The 17,718-nt window shown below is 63.0% G+C and overlaps 1 protein-coding gene across 1 annotated transcript; it reads right to left on the minus strand.

Moving 5' to 3' along the window:
• Window positions 1-13,410: 13,410 nt before the first annotated feature.
• Window positions 13,411-17,031, minus strand: LOC132484676 (basic salivary proline-rich protein 1-like). Its single transcript, XM_060091532.1, has 4 exons — window positions 16,807-17,031; window positions 16,439-16,643; window positions 15,826-15,960; window positions 13,411-14,009 (listed from the first exon to the last, which is right to left on the minus strand). The coding sequence occupies exons 1-4, from the start codon at window positions 17,029-17,031 to the stop codon at window positions 13,411-13,413; spliced, it is 1,164 nt and encodes a 387-aa protein (XP_059947515.1).
• Between the last annotated feature and the right edge of the window lie 687 nt (window positions 17,032-17,718).

Here is a 17,718-nt window from a genome sequence, read left to right on the forward strand (position 1 = left end):
TGGTCTCCGGAATGGAGATGCCGATATAATGAGCTGATGTTTATTAAGCATATACTCTGCGCGCATCAGCAGACGCAGGCTGAGTCTAAGCTCTACTGCTCACCGCACAACAGGCCAATAATAGATGAGTTGTTGGGACAAGGCATAATGAGTTTAATTGGAAAGCCAGCAGACCAAGACGATGGTGGGCTCGTGCTCCAAAGAACCATTGTGCCTGAGTTAGAATTCAGGCTCCTTTTGTACTAAAAGGGGAGGGAATAAAGTCAAACATTTCCTGGTTCCGGTCAGCCTCCGGAGGGGGTGTGTGAATTTCTTCCTCCCTGCAGTCATTCACACGTGGCCCTGGTCAGGATGTTTCCTGTGAGCTAAACAGGTATTTTAGCTGAATGCTCATTACCTGGGAAGCAGGGTTCCCAGAGATGGGCCATTATGTAGAATTTACACTTACAGGCAACATCCCTGTAGTGATTAACTTGTAGTAGAATACAAATGTTCTTCCCGATTACATCACCACCAAATTCATTCACTTCCATTGTCAGATCGGTCCCTCCTCCAGGACATTCATTGAGCCCGGCTTCGGGGGCGGGGGCATGGCCCTGCTGCTTCCCTCACTCTCCCAGCTCCCCCGCTCATCTCCCACCCTCCCACAGCTCCACCCAGCAGACTGGTGGGCAAGCCAGTGGCCAGCTGGTCTGTGTCCCTTTCCTGGGAGGCCAGCTTCACCCAACACGGGCTTCTTGCTTGGGTGGCTGCTGTGCCATCGAGCCTGGCTCAGGAGCACCTGTTGGGGGACGGAAGGGGAGGGGCAAGGTGGGTCGGCTCGAGGCCCCTGATTCTAGCCGAGGCAGTCTCTCTGTGTGACCCCTCCCGCCCAATCCCAGGGCTCAGGGTCATCCGAGGCCGGCCGGACACCGGGCTGGGTGCACTCCTGCCCTGGGACTGTGGGGTGGGGTGCTCCCAGGCAGAGCCTTCGCTGGACCCCGTGTATCCCCAACCTATAAGGAGGAGCGAGTATTTCTCACTGTCGGAGAATGGCAGAGGGGCAACTGAGGCTGAGATGCCCACCCGGTGGTGGGGGTGGAGAGACACGGGTTGCTGGGCACCAGCCTTGCTGTGGGCCTGCGTCCATGACTGGGCAGGCGCCTTTGGCGTGTGGAGCAGAGGTGGGTGCTGCTGCCCTCTGTGGGGCGTAGGGGGTGGACTAGCCTGTTTCTCCCCTTCCCTGCAGCCAGCGCCTGGGTGGGTGGAGAGACTGGGGAAGAGCCCGCCGCCCCCCACTGACCTTTAGGGTGCAGCACTCCCTCGGACAAACCTGGAGAACAGGCTCCTCCAGCTGGCGGTGGTGGCCGCGGCTGGGAGGTCTGGGAACACACCTCACCCCAGCAGGCAGCTGCAGAACTGGCCCCGAGGTGCAGGTGCGTGGGGGAGGTGCGTGGGGCGGGGATGCAGTGGGCACAGGGTGGGCTCAGGCCGCCTGGGGTGGGAGAGGCCATGGGCATAGGTGGGCAGCCCCCCAGAACCGAGCTGGGACTCCCACCAGCCCCTTGGGCAGAGGCCTCGCCCAGTGCATGGGTGGGAAGGCCCTGCTGCAGGACCCAGAGCGGTGCCCTGCCAGGGGCTTGTTAGGTGGGGCAGGACAGGGGCTGCCTGGGGCTTGGGCTGGTCTGGGAAGTAATGTCAAGCAATTTCAGGGCACAGGGGCTGGCCAGGGACTCTGCCGGTGGCCAGGGCCGGTGGTCCCTGTGCTGGCCTGGGACAGGCAGGCACGATTCCTGGCCCAACGGTGTGCTGGGACTCCGGGGCCGTGGGCCACTGTCAGAGCTTCAAGGGGGCGGGACAGGAATCTGGAGCCTGAGGGGCCAAGGAGGGAGGGGGCACCATCCATGTGGCAGAGCTAAGAGTCAGAGCTCGGAGAGGCCATGCCTGGTCCAAAGCAGGCGCAGGGTGAATCCCAGGTCTGTCTGGTCCCATGTCTGGATCCCAACGGCTTTGCCTGATGCCAGGGTGGGTGGAGGTGGCGTGAGTGCAATCATCATCTGGGGCTGAGCTGGTTGGTAACTAAGGCCTGGACACTAAGGGCCCAAGGAAAAGGTGATCCGGGAGGACTTCCTGGAGGAGGAGGCTTTGCACTGGCAGGAGAGGGAGGGCTCCGCCCAGACCAGAGGCCATCCGCCCTGCCTCCCCTGGGGCTGGAGGGAGGGGGGAGAAGCCAGGACCCTGTGGAGTGGGGCACCCAGAGAGTGAGGATTCGTGGGCACTAGGCAGAGCCAGGGCGGCCTGAGAGAGGCTGCTGGCTGGGCAGGGGTGTTGAGAGCGGCTGGCGCAGGTCACCCCCACGCTCGCCTCACTCCGGCCCAGGGAAGGGCATCCACTCGGGGCTCCACGTGTGGACGGGCACATGGAGGTCAGGCCTGCTTGGGGGCTCTTCGTGGAGGGGGCTGTGCTGGACGCTCCCTGGAGACGCCCTCCCCCCATGTCACTGTCCCCATGACAGCATCCTCCTAATGGGGGCGGCCACGGGGGATGTCACCTCTGTGCTGGAGGTGTGACCTCGGGCAGGTCCTCACCTGCCAAATGGAGGATAGAGAGCCTTACATCCTGGGCCAGGGAGCCCCCGGGACCCATGCGTGTGTGGCGCGGACGGCGTGGGGCAGCCCGAGGCTCGCTGTGGCTCCTCTCACGGATGGGCCCCGGGGGCTGAGCTGCTCGGGGTTTGCTGGGAGGTGGCGTGGGGGCCATGGGTGGTAGGGCCTCAGAGGTTTGCAAGCATCTCAGCAGCAGCAGTGCTTGGTCTGTGGACTCGGGTGATGGTGACGAGAGTCCCCGAGGACGTCTCCTGTCTGGCTCCCTTGTCTGTTCCCAGTGGGCGCCTGGCGTGCGGCAGCGCTCAGGGTGTCTATGTGGACCGAGCTCCGAGGCCAGAGCGAGTAGACAGGCCCCAGTGCGTGGCGGGCACCACACACGGCTCGTGCTCGCCGGGAACCCGAGGCCACGGCCTGCCCTGCCGGCGCCCTGCTGGCCGGGGCTGGAAGCAACCACTGTGCGCTGGCTTCCACCTCTGTGTCCACATGGTTCTGACTTTGGGTTTTGGGGGATTTGTCCTGATTCACAGCGACCGGTAGCTGCCAACGGCCAGTGCTTCTCACGGCCCCTCTGTAGCCTCGGGTATTTACTTTCAAAGTAGAAGAGCTGATGCTATTGAAGGCCCACAGCCTCCTCACTTCAGACGTGACAGTCAGGAAGCAACCAGGGCCTGGGGGCTGCAAGCATGTGCCACGGGGGCTCCCCGAGGCAGAAGCGTAGGAGCCTGGCCTGGTGTGGCCCGGCGTGGCCCGGCGTGGCCCGGGGCTTCTCCCGCAAGGCGCTGTGTGGAGACAGTGGCTCCCGGTCTGTTGGAGGTCAGGGGTCGGGGTCCCCAGCAGGAGGCTCCGGATCCCCCGCCTGCCCCCCGCCCCGTCCCCAGAGGCCAGAGCTGAGTGGGGGCCCCAGGGCGCGTCTTTAGTTTTCTCCCCCTGGGTGTGGCAGCTGTGGCCGGCACCCTCACTTGGTGCCAAGTGTGACCTCAGCGTCCCCTGTGCTCCCCCTTCATCCAAACACCAGTCCCCCTCCCCGCCCCCTGCCACCGCTGCCCCTCCAGACACAAAACTTCTCAGAGGGGCTGCTCCCTCCGGGTCCCCCTCCACTCTCCCCACCACGGGATCCGCTCCTATTGGGGGTCCCAGCAGACCCCGTGCCAGGCCCCCCCAGGCCGTGGTCCTCGCCCTCCTCCGAGAAAGGGTCTGCGGCGGCCACCCCAGCCCGGGGCTATTCCGGGGGTCTGTCCTCTCTGCCTGGCCTTGAGTTTCCCGCTGAATTTCAAGAGACAACAGACATCCAGGGGAAAATGGAGGGGCGAGGAGGTACCGGCCTCTGGACGAGAGTGGTGGACATGGCCGGAGGCCGGCAGAGGGAGAGGCTGATGCCCACCCGGCAGTGGGGCGTGGGGGCCACAGCCGGCTTCCCCTGGGGGCGTGAGGACGGTGACGGAGGAAGGGGGTCGGGGGCCTGCCCGTGGAGATGGCAGAGCCGGGAGGAGCCCAGAAATGCTTCCCTCAGCTCCCTTGGGGGAGGGAGGGGGCTTCTGTCTGAGGAAGCTGGACTGGGACTGGGGACTCCAAGCCAGCCCTGGGCCCCAGGGGCCAGACGAGCCCTTCTGGCTGCAGGGCCTTTGCACTTGCTGCCCTTTCTGCCCGAGGCGCCCCTCCTGCAGATGGCTCCCCCTCTGAGCCCCTTCGGACCCTCCCCGACACTGGACCTTTGTGGCGAGCGAGACCTTCCTCCCTGCCAGCCTGGGTACTACTGTGGGGTGAGGGTGGGTGCAGGGCCCCCCCAGCCGCCCCTGGGGCTCTGGTCAGGAGCTCTGTGTCCTTGGGTTAAGGACACAGGGTTGCAGGGACATGCCCTGTGCCTTCCTCCTCCCAGCCGCCTACCCCAAGCCTTGACTTACCTCTTCCACTCAACAGACACCATCCCGCCCGAAGACTCAGGATTCCATTTGGGGCCGCGGGGAGCTGGCGTCTGATGGAGGTGGTCCAGGCGGGACCCCTGCTGTCCCTTTTGGGGCCCTTCCTCTGGCCCCGCGGGGCAGTTTGACCCATTTAGCACTCTCCGCCACTGTGACGTGGAGACTGACCTCGCCACACTTTGCAGATTCTCGCGGAGCACGGAGCACGGAGGTTGGCAGTGACGCTCTCGGAGAGGGTGGGGCTCAGGCAGCACAGAGGGGCTGGAGCTGCCAGGAGGATGGGAGCGCTCCCAGGGCCCATCTCTGTTCATGGGGTGGACCCCAGTGATTGCAGCCCGGCTCCTGTGGGGTGTGCTCCTGGTGCAGGGGTGGGGAAAGTGCCCCCAAGGGCAGGGGTCCCAGAGCGTGAAGACACGGAAGGGTCTGTGCCCACCTGCCAGGCTGGGCTCCTCCAGACCTGGCTGGTGGACACGGCACCTGCCATCTCCTGTTGGGGAAGGGCTCTCTGTGCACCTGCTTTACGGGCCAGGAAACCAAAGCTCAGGGAGAATTTCTTGGCTACGAAGAGGCAGGCTTCAAACCAAGTTCTGACCTGGAGACGCCCACTTCCACAGCAATGTCTTCTGCAGGCCTCGGGCACAGAGGGCTCTGGGCACCACTCCTCTTCACATCCCGGCCCTGCTTTTGACTGATTGGTGCATGGTTGACTGATTACATTCACCCCATCCAGCCCCTTCTTGGGACGCACTCTGGTGGGTGTTCAGTGTGCACCTTTTGTTTTAGTTATTTTTCAGAATGCATACTGTGTTTGGTTGCACTTACCTTAAAAGTTTTTTTAATACAATTTTAAAGGTTGTACTCCATTTACAGTTATTACAAGATATTGACTCTATTCCCTGTGTTGTGCACATCCTTGTAGTCAATCTTACCCCCAATAGTTTGTACCTCCCGATCCCCCATCCCCACATTACCCCTCCCCCCACTGGTAACCGCTAGTTTGTTCTCTATATCCGTGTGTCTGCTTCTTTTTTCTTATATTCACTAGTTTGTTGTATTTTTTTAGATTCCACATACAAGTGATGTCATAGAGTATTTGTCTTTGTCTGTCTGACTTACTTCACTTACTATGATAATCTCTAGGTCCATCCATGTTGCTGCAAATGGCATTATTTCATTCTTTGTTATGGCTGAGTAATATTCCATGTGTATATGTACCACATCTTTTTTATCCGTTCATCTATTATGGACATGATGGACACTCAGTTTGCTTCCACATTTTGTGTTGCAATTATTATTATTATTTTTTTTTTTTTCTTTTTGCGGTATGCGGGCCTCTCACTGTTGTGGCCTCTCCCGTTGCGGAGCACAGGCTCCGGATGCGCAGGCCCAGCGGCCATGGCTCACGGGCCCAGCCGCTCCGCGGCATATGGGATCCTCCCAGACCGGGGCACGAACCCGTATCCCCTGCATCGGCAGGCGGACTCTCAACCACTGTGCCACCAGGGAGGCCCTGCAATTATTTTTGATCCATATCAATGTTAGCGGTGCAAAGGTTTTGGTCTCTGGACCCCTTTCCACTCTGAACAATTGTTGGGGACTCCGAAGAGCTTTGTGTCCAGTGGAGAGAGAGCTGGCCAGAGCCGGCTGTGAGACCTCTAGTAATCCTGGGAGCTGGCTGTTAAACACAGCCATTATTAAAATCAAATTACGTAAACCATATAAGTTATATAAAAGCACAAGCAATCAACAATCAAAGCTTAGCACTTCCTAATTATTCACATCTTACTATTATCCATGTTCTTGTCTAGATAGGGTTTGTGTCTGTTCCATCTGAGGACTGGAAATCCCAGGGGATGGAATGTCGCCCATTTCTTCCCAACTCCGCGCTCAGTAATCTCACGGGCATAGCTTGAAATTGGCTGCGGTGGGTGTGCTTACACCACGGACATCAGCAAACACCATCCTCAGGGCTTTCCTCCCCCGAGAGGTGGTTGGTCAGTCTCGCCCAGCACACCCCTGGTTATGATCACCTGACAGGTACCACAATAGAACGTAAAAGTGATCATTAAAAAAAATAGTTATGGATGAGGCCTTACTAAAAATAACAATCAAGTAATTACACGTTAATAGAAATAACATTTTATGAAAATAACTGTTTTTTTCCAAACAAAAAATTCAGTGAGAAGAGTGACATTTTTTTACATTGTTGCAAATCTCTGTCGTGTTTGGGTAGAGCACACAGCATTCCATCTGTCCCAGTGCGTTGTGGTGAAGACTACGGGGAAATCTGCCCACTCAGGTAACGGTGGATATTCTCGGATGCTCCGCCAAAACTGAACCAATGGAGCTTCTTTAAGGGAGCTGAGATGTGAAAGCTGCATCCCTATCAACGGCCATCAGGGGCTCTGTTACGCTAACACCCACTGGTCTGGTTTTCGCTTGGAAAGGATCTTCACCTGTGAGGGATTTTGGATTACCCTGTCTTGGTCATCTGGGAAATACTGGTCGGCTGAGTTCGGTGGATTTTCCAAATGTTGACACGTTTCATTAGAGCACATTAACACCACCGCTCTCATGAGAAAAAGCCTTCACTGTCTGGAAACTGTCAGACTCACAGTGGTGGATTCAAATTCTTCCAAATGCTGATGTTCACTTAAGCTGTGGCTTTGGTCCTTGCGACAGATCCTGTCATTTTATTTATTTTCTTTTGAAGTGACGTGCTTACTTCACTTGTTTTTGAGGAAACTTCTGCCAGATGTCTGCACACCCGTACGGCATAGCCAGTTTGCCAGCTGTTCTTTCGGGTAAAAAAATGGTGTCTGTGGGCTGTGTCCGCGACCAGTTCGGGGGCGGCAGCTCTGTGTGTACTCGGGAGCCCTTCCCCGTGGTCTCGAACAGAATACTAGGAAGAGGCGAACCCAGAGGTGGGGTTTAATCAAATTTGTCACTCTTACTGCTCTGTCGAGGACGGGCTCAGGGACACGGCGTTTTCTTTGTTTCATCCTGAGCGCGCAGTGATGCAGGAGGTGATGCGGCTGTGGTCCCGCAGCCTTGATCTGTGCGGAGTGTTACCCGCTGTTGTGCAAACGTCAGCACGGGGAAGGAGGGTGGAATCATGAAAATAGTTCAGAACTCATGGGCCCCCAAAGCTTTGGGGGACCCCTGGGGTTCCGTGGGCCACACTTGGGGAAGCGGTGCTCTGTGGCGGGGCCTTGGTCGTCTGCCGCCTTCTGAGCTCTGCTTTCTTTGCTCGGCACTGTGCTCTCGAGACGCATCTCTCTCCCGCGAGACTCTCTCTCTTCCTCCTTCTAATGCCGTGTTGTTCCAAGTGTGTGTCCCCAACCCTGGGGCCTCCAGCTCCCCGACCTGACAGGGCTGCTCTGGATATCCGCCCCCCCAATCCCTTGGGACCTGGAGGGGCTCTTTCTCTGGAGCAGGGCGGCCGGGTCCCAGGCTGCACACACGTGCCCTGGCTGAGTGATCCCTGCTCTTACCCAGAACTTGCCCTCAACTAAAGCCCTTCCCTCCTGTCCCCGGGCAAGGGTCCTGCTCCACGAAGCCCCTGGACCCAGACGTGTGGCTGCATCTCCCAGTCACTCCCGCCCGGCCTCGCGGTCAGGGCTGCTGACATGTGCGGCCTGGCGGGCCCTGGGTGACAGCCTCTGCGCTGGGCTCTGGCTGGCTTGACCCACTCGAGGGGGAGGCCGGGCTTGTCAAGGTCCAGCCTCCATTCTCTGCGTCCTCATCCGCTAGGTCCAGGGTGGGGCACAGGGGAGGCTCTGGCAGCAGGTGGCTCCTGGTAGAGGGTCCAGCTCCAGACTCGCAGGCCACAGGGGAGCCCTGACCTGTCGCCCCATCATCAGGGCTCCTCCACCTTGGCCCCCACTCCCAGCCTGGAGGCTGTGCTGGGGTGGCAGGGATGCGGGAATAAGCAGGCTCTGTGTGGGAGGGAGCTTCGGGGGAGGCTTTGGGCAGTGAAGGTCCCGCCTGGGGAGGAGACCCCACCGGCAGCTTTGGGGGAGCGGGGAGGGGGATGGGCAAGGCTGGGGGGGGCCCTGGGCAGCAGATGGGCCCTCCTTTTGATTCCCAGATATCGTGCCGTGTCAGCCCTTGGGGGCCTCGGGCCAGGTGTCCAGTATGGGGTGGACACCAGGGGAGACCTGGGCAGAGGGTCTAGAAAGGCTGGATGTTAGGGGCCAGGCCCAGGGCAGCCACACCAGCTGGGCTGGGGTTGGTGGGTGGGATTCTTCTCACGCCAGTGCTGCCGGTGGAGGAGGCGGCCCCACTTCCAGGGCGCTGACACAGGGAGGCAACAGGGAGAGGGTGGCCGGAAGGGGGCTCTCTGTGGCCCCTGTGGCACTCTCCCTGCGAGCCCGCTGCTCTGTGGAACCTGGTGAGGGGGCGCCGCGGGGTTGGGCTGGAAGCTGTAGCCAGTATCCAGGCCGGGAGACCGGGCCTGAGGGACACCTAGGCCCCCGCAGCGGGCGACGGCAGGGCGGGTGGGCGCTGTGGACTCGCCAGGAACTGCTAGATGGCAGCCGCTCCATCCCGGGGCCTCGAGGCTGGGCACAGGCCATTCTATGGAGGCGGATCCTCCAGTCTGGGTGTGGGCGTCGCCCCCTGGGCACTTGGGCTCAGCCAGGCCACCCTCCAGCCTATCCGGGCCTGTGCCGAGGGCCCTGATTAAACGGCCGGCTTCTGAGGGGCAGGAGTCCAGTAAACCTTTCGGCCCTGTGCCCCCCGACCTGGCCTGGCTCTGAATGATGTCACCGTGACTGCTCACCCGTGGGCAGTAGCCAGTTCCCAGGCCTGACACTGGCATCTGGGCCAGGGTCTGAGCAGAGGCTGGAGGCCTGAGAGGGGCAGTGCCCCTCCTTAGCCCGGGGTCAGCCTGTGAGAGGACGAGGGGCCGAGCTGGGGACGGCCAGGCAACCCTTCTGACCCTCAGCCCCTCCCCACGGGGGCCGGCGTGGCTGGAAGTGAGGGGTGCCGTCAGGGGCCCTGGCGTGGCTCGGGGGCAAGGCCGGGCGGCGCGGGGCTCACAGGCGCCGGTGCTGCCGGGCCTCAGCTCGCCAACCGCTGACCCCATGGCCCTCTGTGGCCTCGCCTCAGCTCCTGGTGGGTGCTGTGGCCTACTTAGGCTCAACTGTGCCAGCCCAGGCTGAGCCCCGTGCCCGGCCCCGCTCTGGCAGACATGTCCGGGCACAGCTCCTGGGCTCCCGCCGCGGCAGGAAGCGTGGGGCCTGCTCGGAACCCTGGCAGTAGCTGGCTCAGCGGCCAGAGCTGGCGCTGGCCTCTCGGGCTGTGTGACCAAGGGGCCGTGATGGTCCAGCCACCTCGGGGGAGCCACCGCAGGTGATCCCGGGAACCGGGCAGCGACGAGGGGGCACCCAGGAAGGGAGTGGGCCTGTGGAGGGCTGTGCGGGCCCAGCCGGGCTTGGGTGGGTAAGTGGGGGATGCGTGGCATCCCCTCTGTGCTCGTGGGACATGCAGGACCCCAGGGAAATCCTGGGGGAGCAGGGAGGGGGATGGGCAACCCTGGGGTGGGGGCCCTGGCTGTCGGGCCCTGGGGGGGTAGCTGGTTCTGGGTCTGCTGCTGATATTGGGGGGCTGGGCCAGGTGGAGGGCTTGGCGGCTGCAGCCTGCCAGGGTGGAGGAAGGGCACACCGCCACAGGGCCCTCCTTCCCGGGCGGCTGGAGAAGGGCCACGAGGTAGGGCGGCTCTGAGGGGCCCTTGGGAGGGGGTGCTGAACCCCACCCCCGCTGTTTTTCCCACCTGGGCAGAGCGTGGCTCCGGGTGTCTGGGGGCCCGGGTGTCCCGATGTCCATCCGAGGGCCAGGTCTCAGAAGCTCCATCCTGGGCACGTCAGAAGTGCTTCAGGGCCCAGCGGCCAAGGCCTCCCATGCTGGCCTCTGTGCTCTCTCTGGTGCCCCCAGGGAGGAGGCCCAGAGGAGGGAGTGGGCACAGAGGAAGTCTCTGGAAGGAGCTGGCCTGGGGGAGCGAGGAGGGCCTTGGTTGGGGAGGAGCTGGAAAGGTGCAGCAGGGGGTCCTGTGCAGAGGCTGGGCGGGACTGAGCCTCTGTGGAGGCCATAAGGAGGCCGGGCGGGGCCTGGGCCTACGAGGGGGTGGTGGGAGCCCAGCCAGACAGCCCCGGGGCCGATGGCTGCCTGGGAGGCCAGCGTGGCCTCCACCCACTGCCCAGACCAAGTGGTGGCTGGAAGGGCCTGAGACTGCAGAGCTGGGGGTGACAGTGCAGTGAGACCTGGGGGGTGACAGTGCAGTGGGACCTGAGGGCAGGAGAAAGGGCTGAGGCGCCCACCTGAGCCTTGGGCTCCTCCTGTGGTCCGTGAGGCCCCAGCGTGGCCCAGGGCTGGCCAGTGCATCGAGCACCATCACAACAGAGGGGGGCTGGCTGCTCTCTGTAAAGTGACTCTGCGTTGCCTTTGAAATGTATCAGGCTATGGAAGGAGTCCCAGCACAGAGAAAGGGTCAACACTGCGGTGATGCAGCCACTGATAAGATCCCCCGCCCTCTGGCTGCATCTGCTCCTTGTCCAAAGCCCCAGGGTCCCAGGTGGGGTCGCCCTCCTGCCAGACTCCCTGCCAGGCTGCCCTGCACCCCACCTTGAAGGGCTGTTTGTCGGGGGACGGGGCGGGGAGCGGAGCTGGGCTGCAGTACAGCCTCCTCCTGCACTCCGGCCCAGCACTAACCTGGGTGCTGGACAGACCTCACTCACCAGCCCCGCTGCCCCTGCCTCTCTAGGAGTGACGAGCGGCAGGCCCAGCCTCCATCCCGGCAGAGGACTCTGGGGCCCTCGGGGCAGAGGGACCTCAGAGCAGCCTCTCCCTGCCTCCCTCAGACAGCCGGCCTCAGCTGGTGATCCAGGCCAGTCCCACCTCCCACCTGCCGCCCCACTGCCGAGAGCCCTCGGTCCCTCCACGATGGTGCCCTCGCCCGAGGACCCAGGCCCCGATCTGGAGTGCAGACGGCCTTTCCTGAGCACAAACGTTCTGCCTGTGGGTGAGTGAGGCCGCCGGGTAGACGGCCATGCCCTTCTGGGCTCAGTTCCCCGGCAGGCGTGATGTCCTGGTCGCACCTAGGGTACAGGGGCCCCGCCTGCTCCTCCAGGCTGGGGGGCTGCCGCGGCCTGCCAGGAGTGGGACGTCTCCTGGCACAGGGGAGAGGCACAAGCAGACTTATCTGGAAGGCGGCTTGGGGGCAGCCAGCTCCCCCGCGGCTCCGCCCGGCCTGTCAGACCCGTGCGAGCCCCGTGCTGGCTCAGGGGCCTCAGCCGGGCTCTTGGCTGCGTGTGGCGCCTCCAGGCCTCGGTGTCCTGTGGCCTGTTGGCCGGGACACTTGTGGCCTCTGGAAGCGGGCTGTGTGGGTCGAGGAGCCCGCTCTCTCTCTCTCTCTCTGTCAACTTTAAAAACCATGAAACGATAGTATCCAGACTGGAAAGCGTACAGACCTCAGGGGCGCCGCTGGGTGAGGCCACGCGCTCCACCCTCCAGACTGGGGAGGGCGACGTCCCACCTGTCCTGGGGCTGCGCCCCCCCACCCCCCGCAGCAACCCCTGGCTCACCGTGCTTCTCACGTCCAACACCCAACATTTGTTTGCTGCATCTCGACTCCCAACTTTTGGAATCACACAGGTGCGCAGGTGGACCTGGCCAGGTGCGAGAGCCCCTGCCTGAGGGGGGGGTGGGTGCCTGGCGGTGCCCTGGTCCTCCCCGGGCAGCCCAGGCTGCACGTCCAGCCAGAGAGACCATGCCCACACCGCATGGCAGACTTACATACCAGGCTGGGCCTGGGCCTGCGGGAGGTGGGGGGCTTATCCCCTCCCCGCCCAGGGCACCTGGCTGTTTTCTGCCCCGAGAGTCTAGCATGTTGGGCTGAGTTGGAGTTGAGGCCGCGGCAGTGTGTGCCTCCCCGCTACCGGCCCTGGGCCTGCCAGCCCTGACTCAGGAGCTGCAGGACGAGGGGGGAGCTCAGCGCACCTGGGAGAGGGGATGGGTTGAGCCGGGGGGCAGCCCAGCACATTGGTGGGCGCAGACCTGTCTCTGGCATCTCGGCAGTGTTTCCTTCTCAGGTGTGTGGTTGGGCCGAGTGCCTGGGGATGGTCAGAAGGGCTCTGGGATCTCGCCTACCTGGAGTGGGAGACCCCGGGGGGTGCGAATTTCTGGCTGGTTTGCTGGGCCCTCTGCTGGTCCACCTCTGGCTGGGGGGCGGGGCGGGCAGGGGGTTCCTTGTGGCACCTCCTTGGCGGACACAACCGCTCATGGGATCCTGACTCAGCTCTCCTGGGACGGTCCCGGGTGAGGGTCTGCGTGGCGGCCAGCCAGCACCAGGCTTGTGGGCGTGATGACAGGTCTGCACCTCAGTGGGGGGTGTGTGTGCATGTGTGTGTGTGTGTGCACGTGCTCACGCACGGGAGGCCTGCTCTTACTGGGCGGCCGAGGCCCCAGGAATGCGCGGTGATGGCGCGTGTGCACGCCTGTGGGCATCCGTGCTCCCTGCCCCCGTGGGCCCTGAGCCGGCTGGGACTTGTTCCTCCCACATTCCCGAGCTGCGCCCGGACAGGGCAGGTCTCTTCTGCCTGAGGGGTGGGTGTCTGTTCAGAGGCGCTCAGTCCCCTGCCTGGGCTCGGGGCCCTGCTTTTCAGCTCAGTCTGGAATGGACGCCAGAGGAAGGGGTAGTTGGAACGGGGGAGCGGAGGGGAGGGGAGGCTACCGGGCCGCTCCTCTGGGGAGCAGGATGGACGGAGCCTGTAGTTCAGGGCGTGCGGAGGGGCTATGATGTCGAGGAGAGGGGGCTCCACCCTCAAACTACTGACCCCTCCTCCTGCTCCCCGCCCCCCGTCCCTGAGCTCCCTGTCCCCGCCATGCCTGGCTTGCTGATGCTGACGTCAGGCTAGGTCCTCTGCTGGGTGTGGGGCTGAGGGCAGGGCTGGGGGGGATGCCTGATCTGGCCCTGGAGTCCTTCCAGAAGGCTCCTGAGGCAGCCCCTGTGAGCAAGGGAGGTCTCCCAGCCACGAGGGCGGGGGAGGCCCTTGGGCCGGTGTGTGCTGGAGGCCGCCTGGGGACGGTTGGTCTCCTTGCGGCCAGGAGGCTGCTCCTTCGTTGGACTGAAGCACGTCCGGCCTCCTCTGCGCTGCAGTGCCCGTCCTGGCTGAAGCCAGCTCTGTCCCCAGGCGGCAGACCGGGTGGGGGGCGGGGGGGCCGCGGGTCAGAGCGGTGCCCGAGAGGCGTGGGCCCGGGTCCGCTCTGGAGCCCCGGCTACTTGGGCTCTGGGGCCGGGTGCAGGTGGCACCGGTGACGATACTCGGGGCCACTTGCGTCCACGGCGCCCACGATGGGGGCAAGCCCTGCTCCAGCCCGGGCAGTGAGTGTGGCTGGTGTTCCCGTGGCGCTGTGGCTCTCATCTCGGCCTTGGGCCCTTGGCCCAGAGCAGAGCCCGTGCACTCTGGAGAGAAGCCAGCTCCCGCTGGGCCTGGGTGGGTGGACACTGTGGGGACCAGGCCCACGGCTGGGGCAGCAGGACGGCCACACCCCCACGCCGTCTTCTCACCCCATTCTCCTGCGTCCTTGGTAACGGGTTCATTTAGAGCTACTTAATCCCATTCAACAGGCCTAAGGATGGGAGAATGCAAATGAGCTGCCCTGAGGCTATGGATTTGGGGGTGGGTCTGGCCCCTCACCACACTGGGTCTTACAGCGCTGGGGCGCTGGACCGTGTGTCTGAGTCTGAGTCCTTATTGGCCTTGGTCTGGAGGGGCTGGGCGGCTGTAGCCTCTGAGCCACGAGGCTAGGGGAGCGGACTCGTGTAAGTCCACACGGCAGGAGTGCAAGCTCTGGGGGCTTCACAGTGTGTTCGGATCCGCTGCTTTCCCTGGGACTTCGCGCCGGCTCTATGTTGGCCTCGCCTGTTTTTCTTTCTTCCTGGCTGTGGAAGCAGGACTTGCTCCGAGGTGATGCTTTGGAAAGTACAGAATACATCACCTTCCTTGAGCCCTTGTGTGCGTGGGTTTCTAACTGCTCCAGGTTACCAGCTGCGTCTCTCTGTCCCCACCGCCCACCCCAACAAGCCCACAAGCCCGGCCCTGGGGGCTTAGACCCGCTGGCTCCCTTCTAACGTGGCGTCTTCTTCTGGAGCCTGCATTTTAATGGCCTCCTCACTCTGGTGGACCAGGCCCCTCGGGCCTTGCTGAGCATCCAGGAACCTCATGAGCGCTGGCTGTTAGGAAGACTCGTGCTGGCGTCTTGGTCTGTGCCTCTGGTCGTCTCCTTGGAAGCACGGCGGCCTTGACATTTGATGTTCACCGAGCTCTTTGAAGCTCTGGCCTTCATCTTCCTGGGCAGCCTGGGTGTCTGGTGCACTCGAGCCGGCCTCCCCCGCTGCTTTTCCAGAATCAGCCTCACCTGCTGAGAGGCCAGAGGCCTTTCCGGAGGATGCAGGACACGTGGACTCACCTTCAGGGCAATCTGCGCCTGGGAAAAGCAAGCCCGGCTTCCTGGACAATAGCAGCTTTGGATTCCTTCATTCTTTGGACACCCCTGGGGGCCTCTGGGCAGGGGCGCGCTCCCCTTGCTCAGAGGGTCCTAATCCTCGCAAATACAGAATGCAGCCTGGTTCGGAAGAGCAAAACCAAACCCTGCCTCTGAGTAGATAAAGTACAAGTTACTAAGTCCAAGTACTGTGAGTTCATCTGCTTCCCTCGGGCGCTGTCTCGTGGCCTATTAACTCTCGGTTTATGCACAGTTCTAACAGGCAGCCCAAAGGGTCAGCTGGCCAATTTGACTCTCCAGTCTCGGAAAGTGTGGTGAGGGTCTTTCTCCCAGGAAACACCTCACCCAAGCAAGCAGAGAAGCACTTGACTGTGGGGTTTCCTAGCCAAGGGGACGGGGGACAGAACCTTTCTGGTCCTGTCCCCTCTCTGGGATCCAGCGGGCCCCTCTCGCTGGTGCCACATGCACGGATGTTCCTTGTCATCATGAATCCTGGGCAGGTTGTGTGGGTGAAGCCATGAGTTGTTTTTGTCCTCGGGCATCTACCCTGGGCCTGGGCGCACAGGGATGCCCGAGCCTCCACACTCGGGGGTGGCATGGGGGGTCCCCCATGCCCCGAGCTTGCTGCACAGGGGAGATTTCTTCTGAGAAGTGCGGGGCTTGCAGCTCCTAACTATCCAGCATGCTTTAGAACTGGGCTGGGCCCAGGGACAGAGACCTGGCTTTGATGGCAGATGGGCAGGAGGGCCCCAGACCATCCTGCCCAGTCTGCAGGGGAGCAGGCAGCCCAGGGCAGCCTGGGAAGGGGGTCGGACCGCTGGCCTCCACATCAGGGTGTAGGGAAGGGGCTGCTGCAGTTAGAAGCAGGGGTGGAGCTGGGGGCTTGTCCTCAGGAGGGCTGGGGCCCGTGGACAGGCTGAAGCTGCAGCTGGGGGCCTGGGTGCTGCTTCCTGCAGGAGGAAACCTGGTCCTGGGCCAGGGGAGCAGGGGGCCCAATGCACTGGACCTGGGACTCCTCTGAGCTGACCAGTGCTGGGGGCTGGCCCTCCTACCGCCCTACCCAGCCAACCTGGCCAGAGGAAACCAGCCAGGCCAGCAGCAAGCTTATCAGTAGCTGCTTTGGGTTTGTAAGGTGAGGGATGTTAGGGGTGGCGGGACGGGGGGATTCTCTGCAGGGACTGGGGAAGGGGCCCAGGCCCCGACAGGGCTCCCTGGGTGGCAGAACCTCCTGGTGTATGGAGCCTAGGCAGGGCAGTGCTGGGGACAGCCGCTCACCGAGGGGGCTTGTGTGGGAGGTGACTCTGCACTAGCGCTGCTGTGATTTGACAGGGGAGCCTGGGTTTCTGGAGTCTTTGGGGGTCAGGCCCGCTGCTACAGGAGGCCCAGCCCGGGCCTGGTGGGGCCCAACCTTGGGGGCTCCTGCCATGCCTGGCGTGGGGCCCTGGGAGTCTCCTTCTTTGGCCTGGAGAAAGCGAGGACCCCTCTCCGCCATCTCGCCTGGGGGCAGCAGCTCCCTGAGCTGAGCCACCCGGTCGCCTGCAGGCCCTATCCCTCGGGAGAGCTGGGGGTGGGCTGGCCGTGCAGGCTGGGCTGGCTGGCTATTCCCAGTGCCCTGCTGCTCCGCCCCTGCAGACTGGGGCCCGGGGAACACAGGGCTGCCCAGGGCACGGCCTCTCCTGAGTCTGGCTGGATGAGGAGGGGTTGGGGCCAGGAAGGACACCCCTTGGGTGGGGAGTGGGCGAGGGGGGGCATGAAGTCCTGCTCGGCCCCTCCCAGGGTTCTGCGCCAGGACTCACACCGGAGCCCAGAGCCCAGAGCCTCTGCCCTCCCTCTGGGCTGGGCAGCCCTGTGGACTGGGGACAGGCAGCCCTCAGCGTGTGTCGGCACAGGGTGCTGGACCCGAGCAGGCCCTGCATGAGGGGCCTTGGGTTCTGCTTTCTTTCAAGCCAGACACGAGGGGTGCACTTGGGCGGCAGCCGGGCATCACTTGGCCCAGCTCGGGCCCCCTCCTCTCTGAGCATGGTCGCCTGCCCCAGAGACTCGAGGTCCACCAGGGGTCACCCCGCTCGCGGTGCCCAGGCCCCACTCCTGGCCGGGTGCACCTTGGACCTCCCAAGGCCAGCTGGACGGTTCTGCCTGAATCTCAAGCTCAGCAGCATGAGAAGTGGCCGTCAGAGCCTCCGCAGCTTTCCAGGCTGAGAGGACAGCACCCGCCCCCGGAGCCCACGTCCTCTCCGTCCTCTCCTCGGTGTCAGGTCCCCGCACTTCCCTCCACCTCTGCGGCCCTGCCTGTCTGAGCCGCCTGGGTGTCCCGGCCCCGCTGAGGAAGGCCTGCAGCCAGGCTGCCTGCTTCCCACAGCCCCCCATCTCCCCCTCTCCTCTCCCCGCCCCGCCAGCCATCTGTCTTAATGATCTTCTGGACCCGACCCCAGAACACCTCCTCACTTTTGTCTCTAAGACCCTCTGTGATCTGGCCCCCGCATCCCTTTCCTGCCTTGCCGCCGCCCAGCCCTCTGCTCGGTCCCTCCCACCCGAGGACCCCTCGTGCTGTGCCAGGAAGCCGCCTAGTGTCAGCTGTGACCATTTTCTTAAACTGGCGAGTTGGTCGAGGCCTCCAGGGTAGGGCTCTTGGGATGGGGGCCCACTGAATTCCTAGCCACCCGCCGGGCACCCTGGGGACTCACAGAGGGTGTTTGTCAGTGGTTGCA

This window comes from Mesoplodon densirostris, chromosome 2, assembly GCF_025265405.1.
Source record: "Mesoplodon densirostris isolate mMesDen1 chromosome 2, mMesDen1 primary haplotype, whole genome shotgun sequence".
NCBI lineage: Eukaryota > Metazoa > Chordata > Mammalia > Artiodactyla > Ziphiidae > Mesoplodon > Mesoplodon densirostris.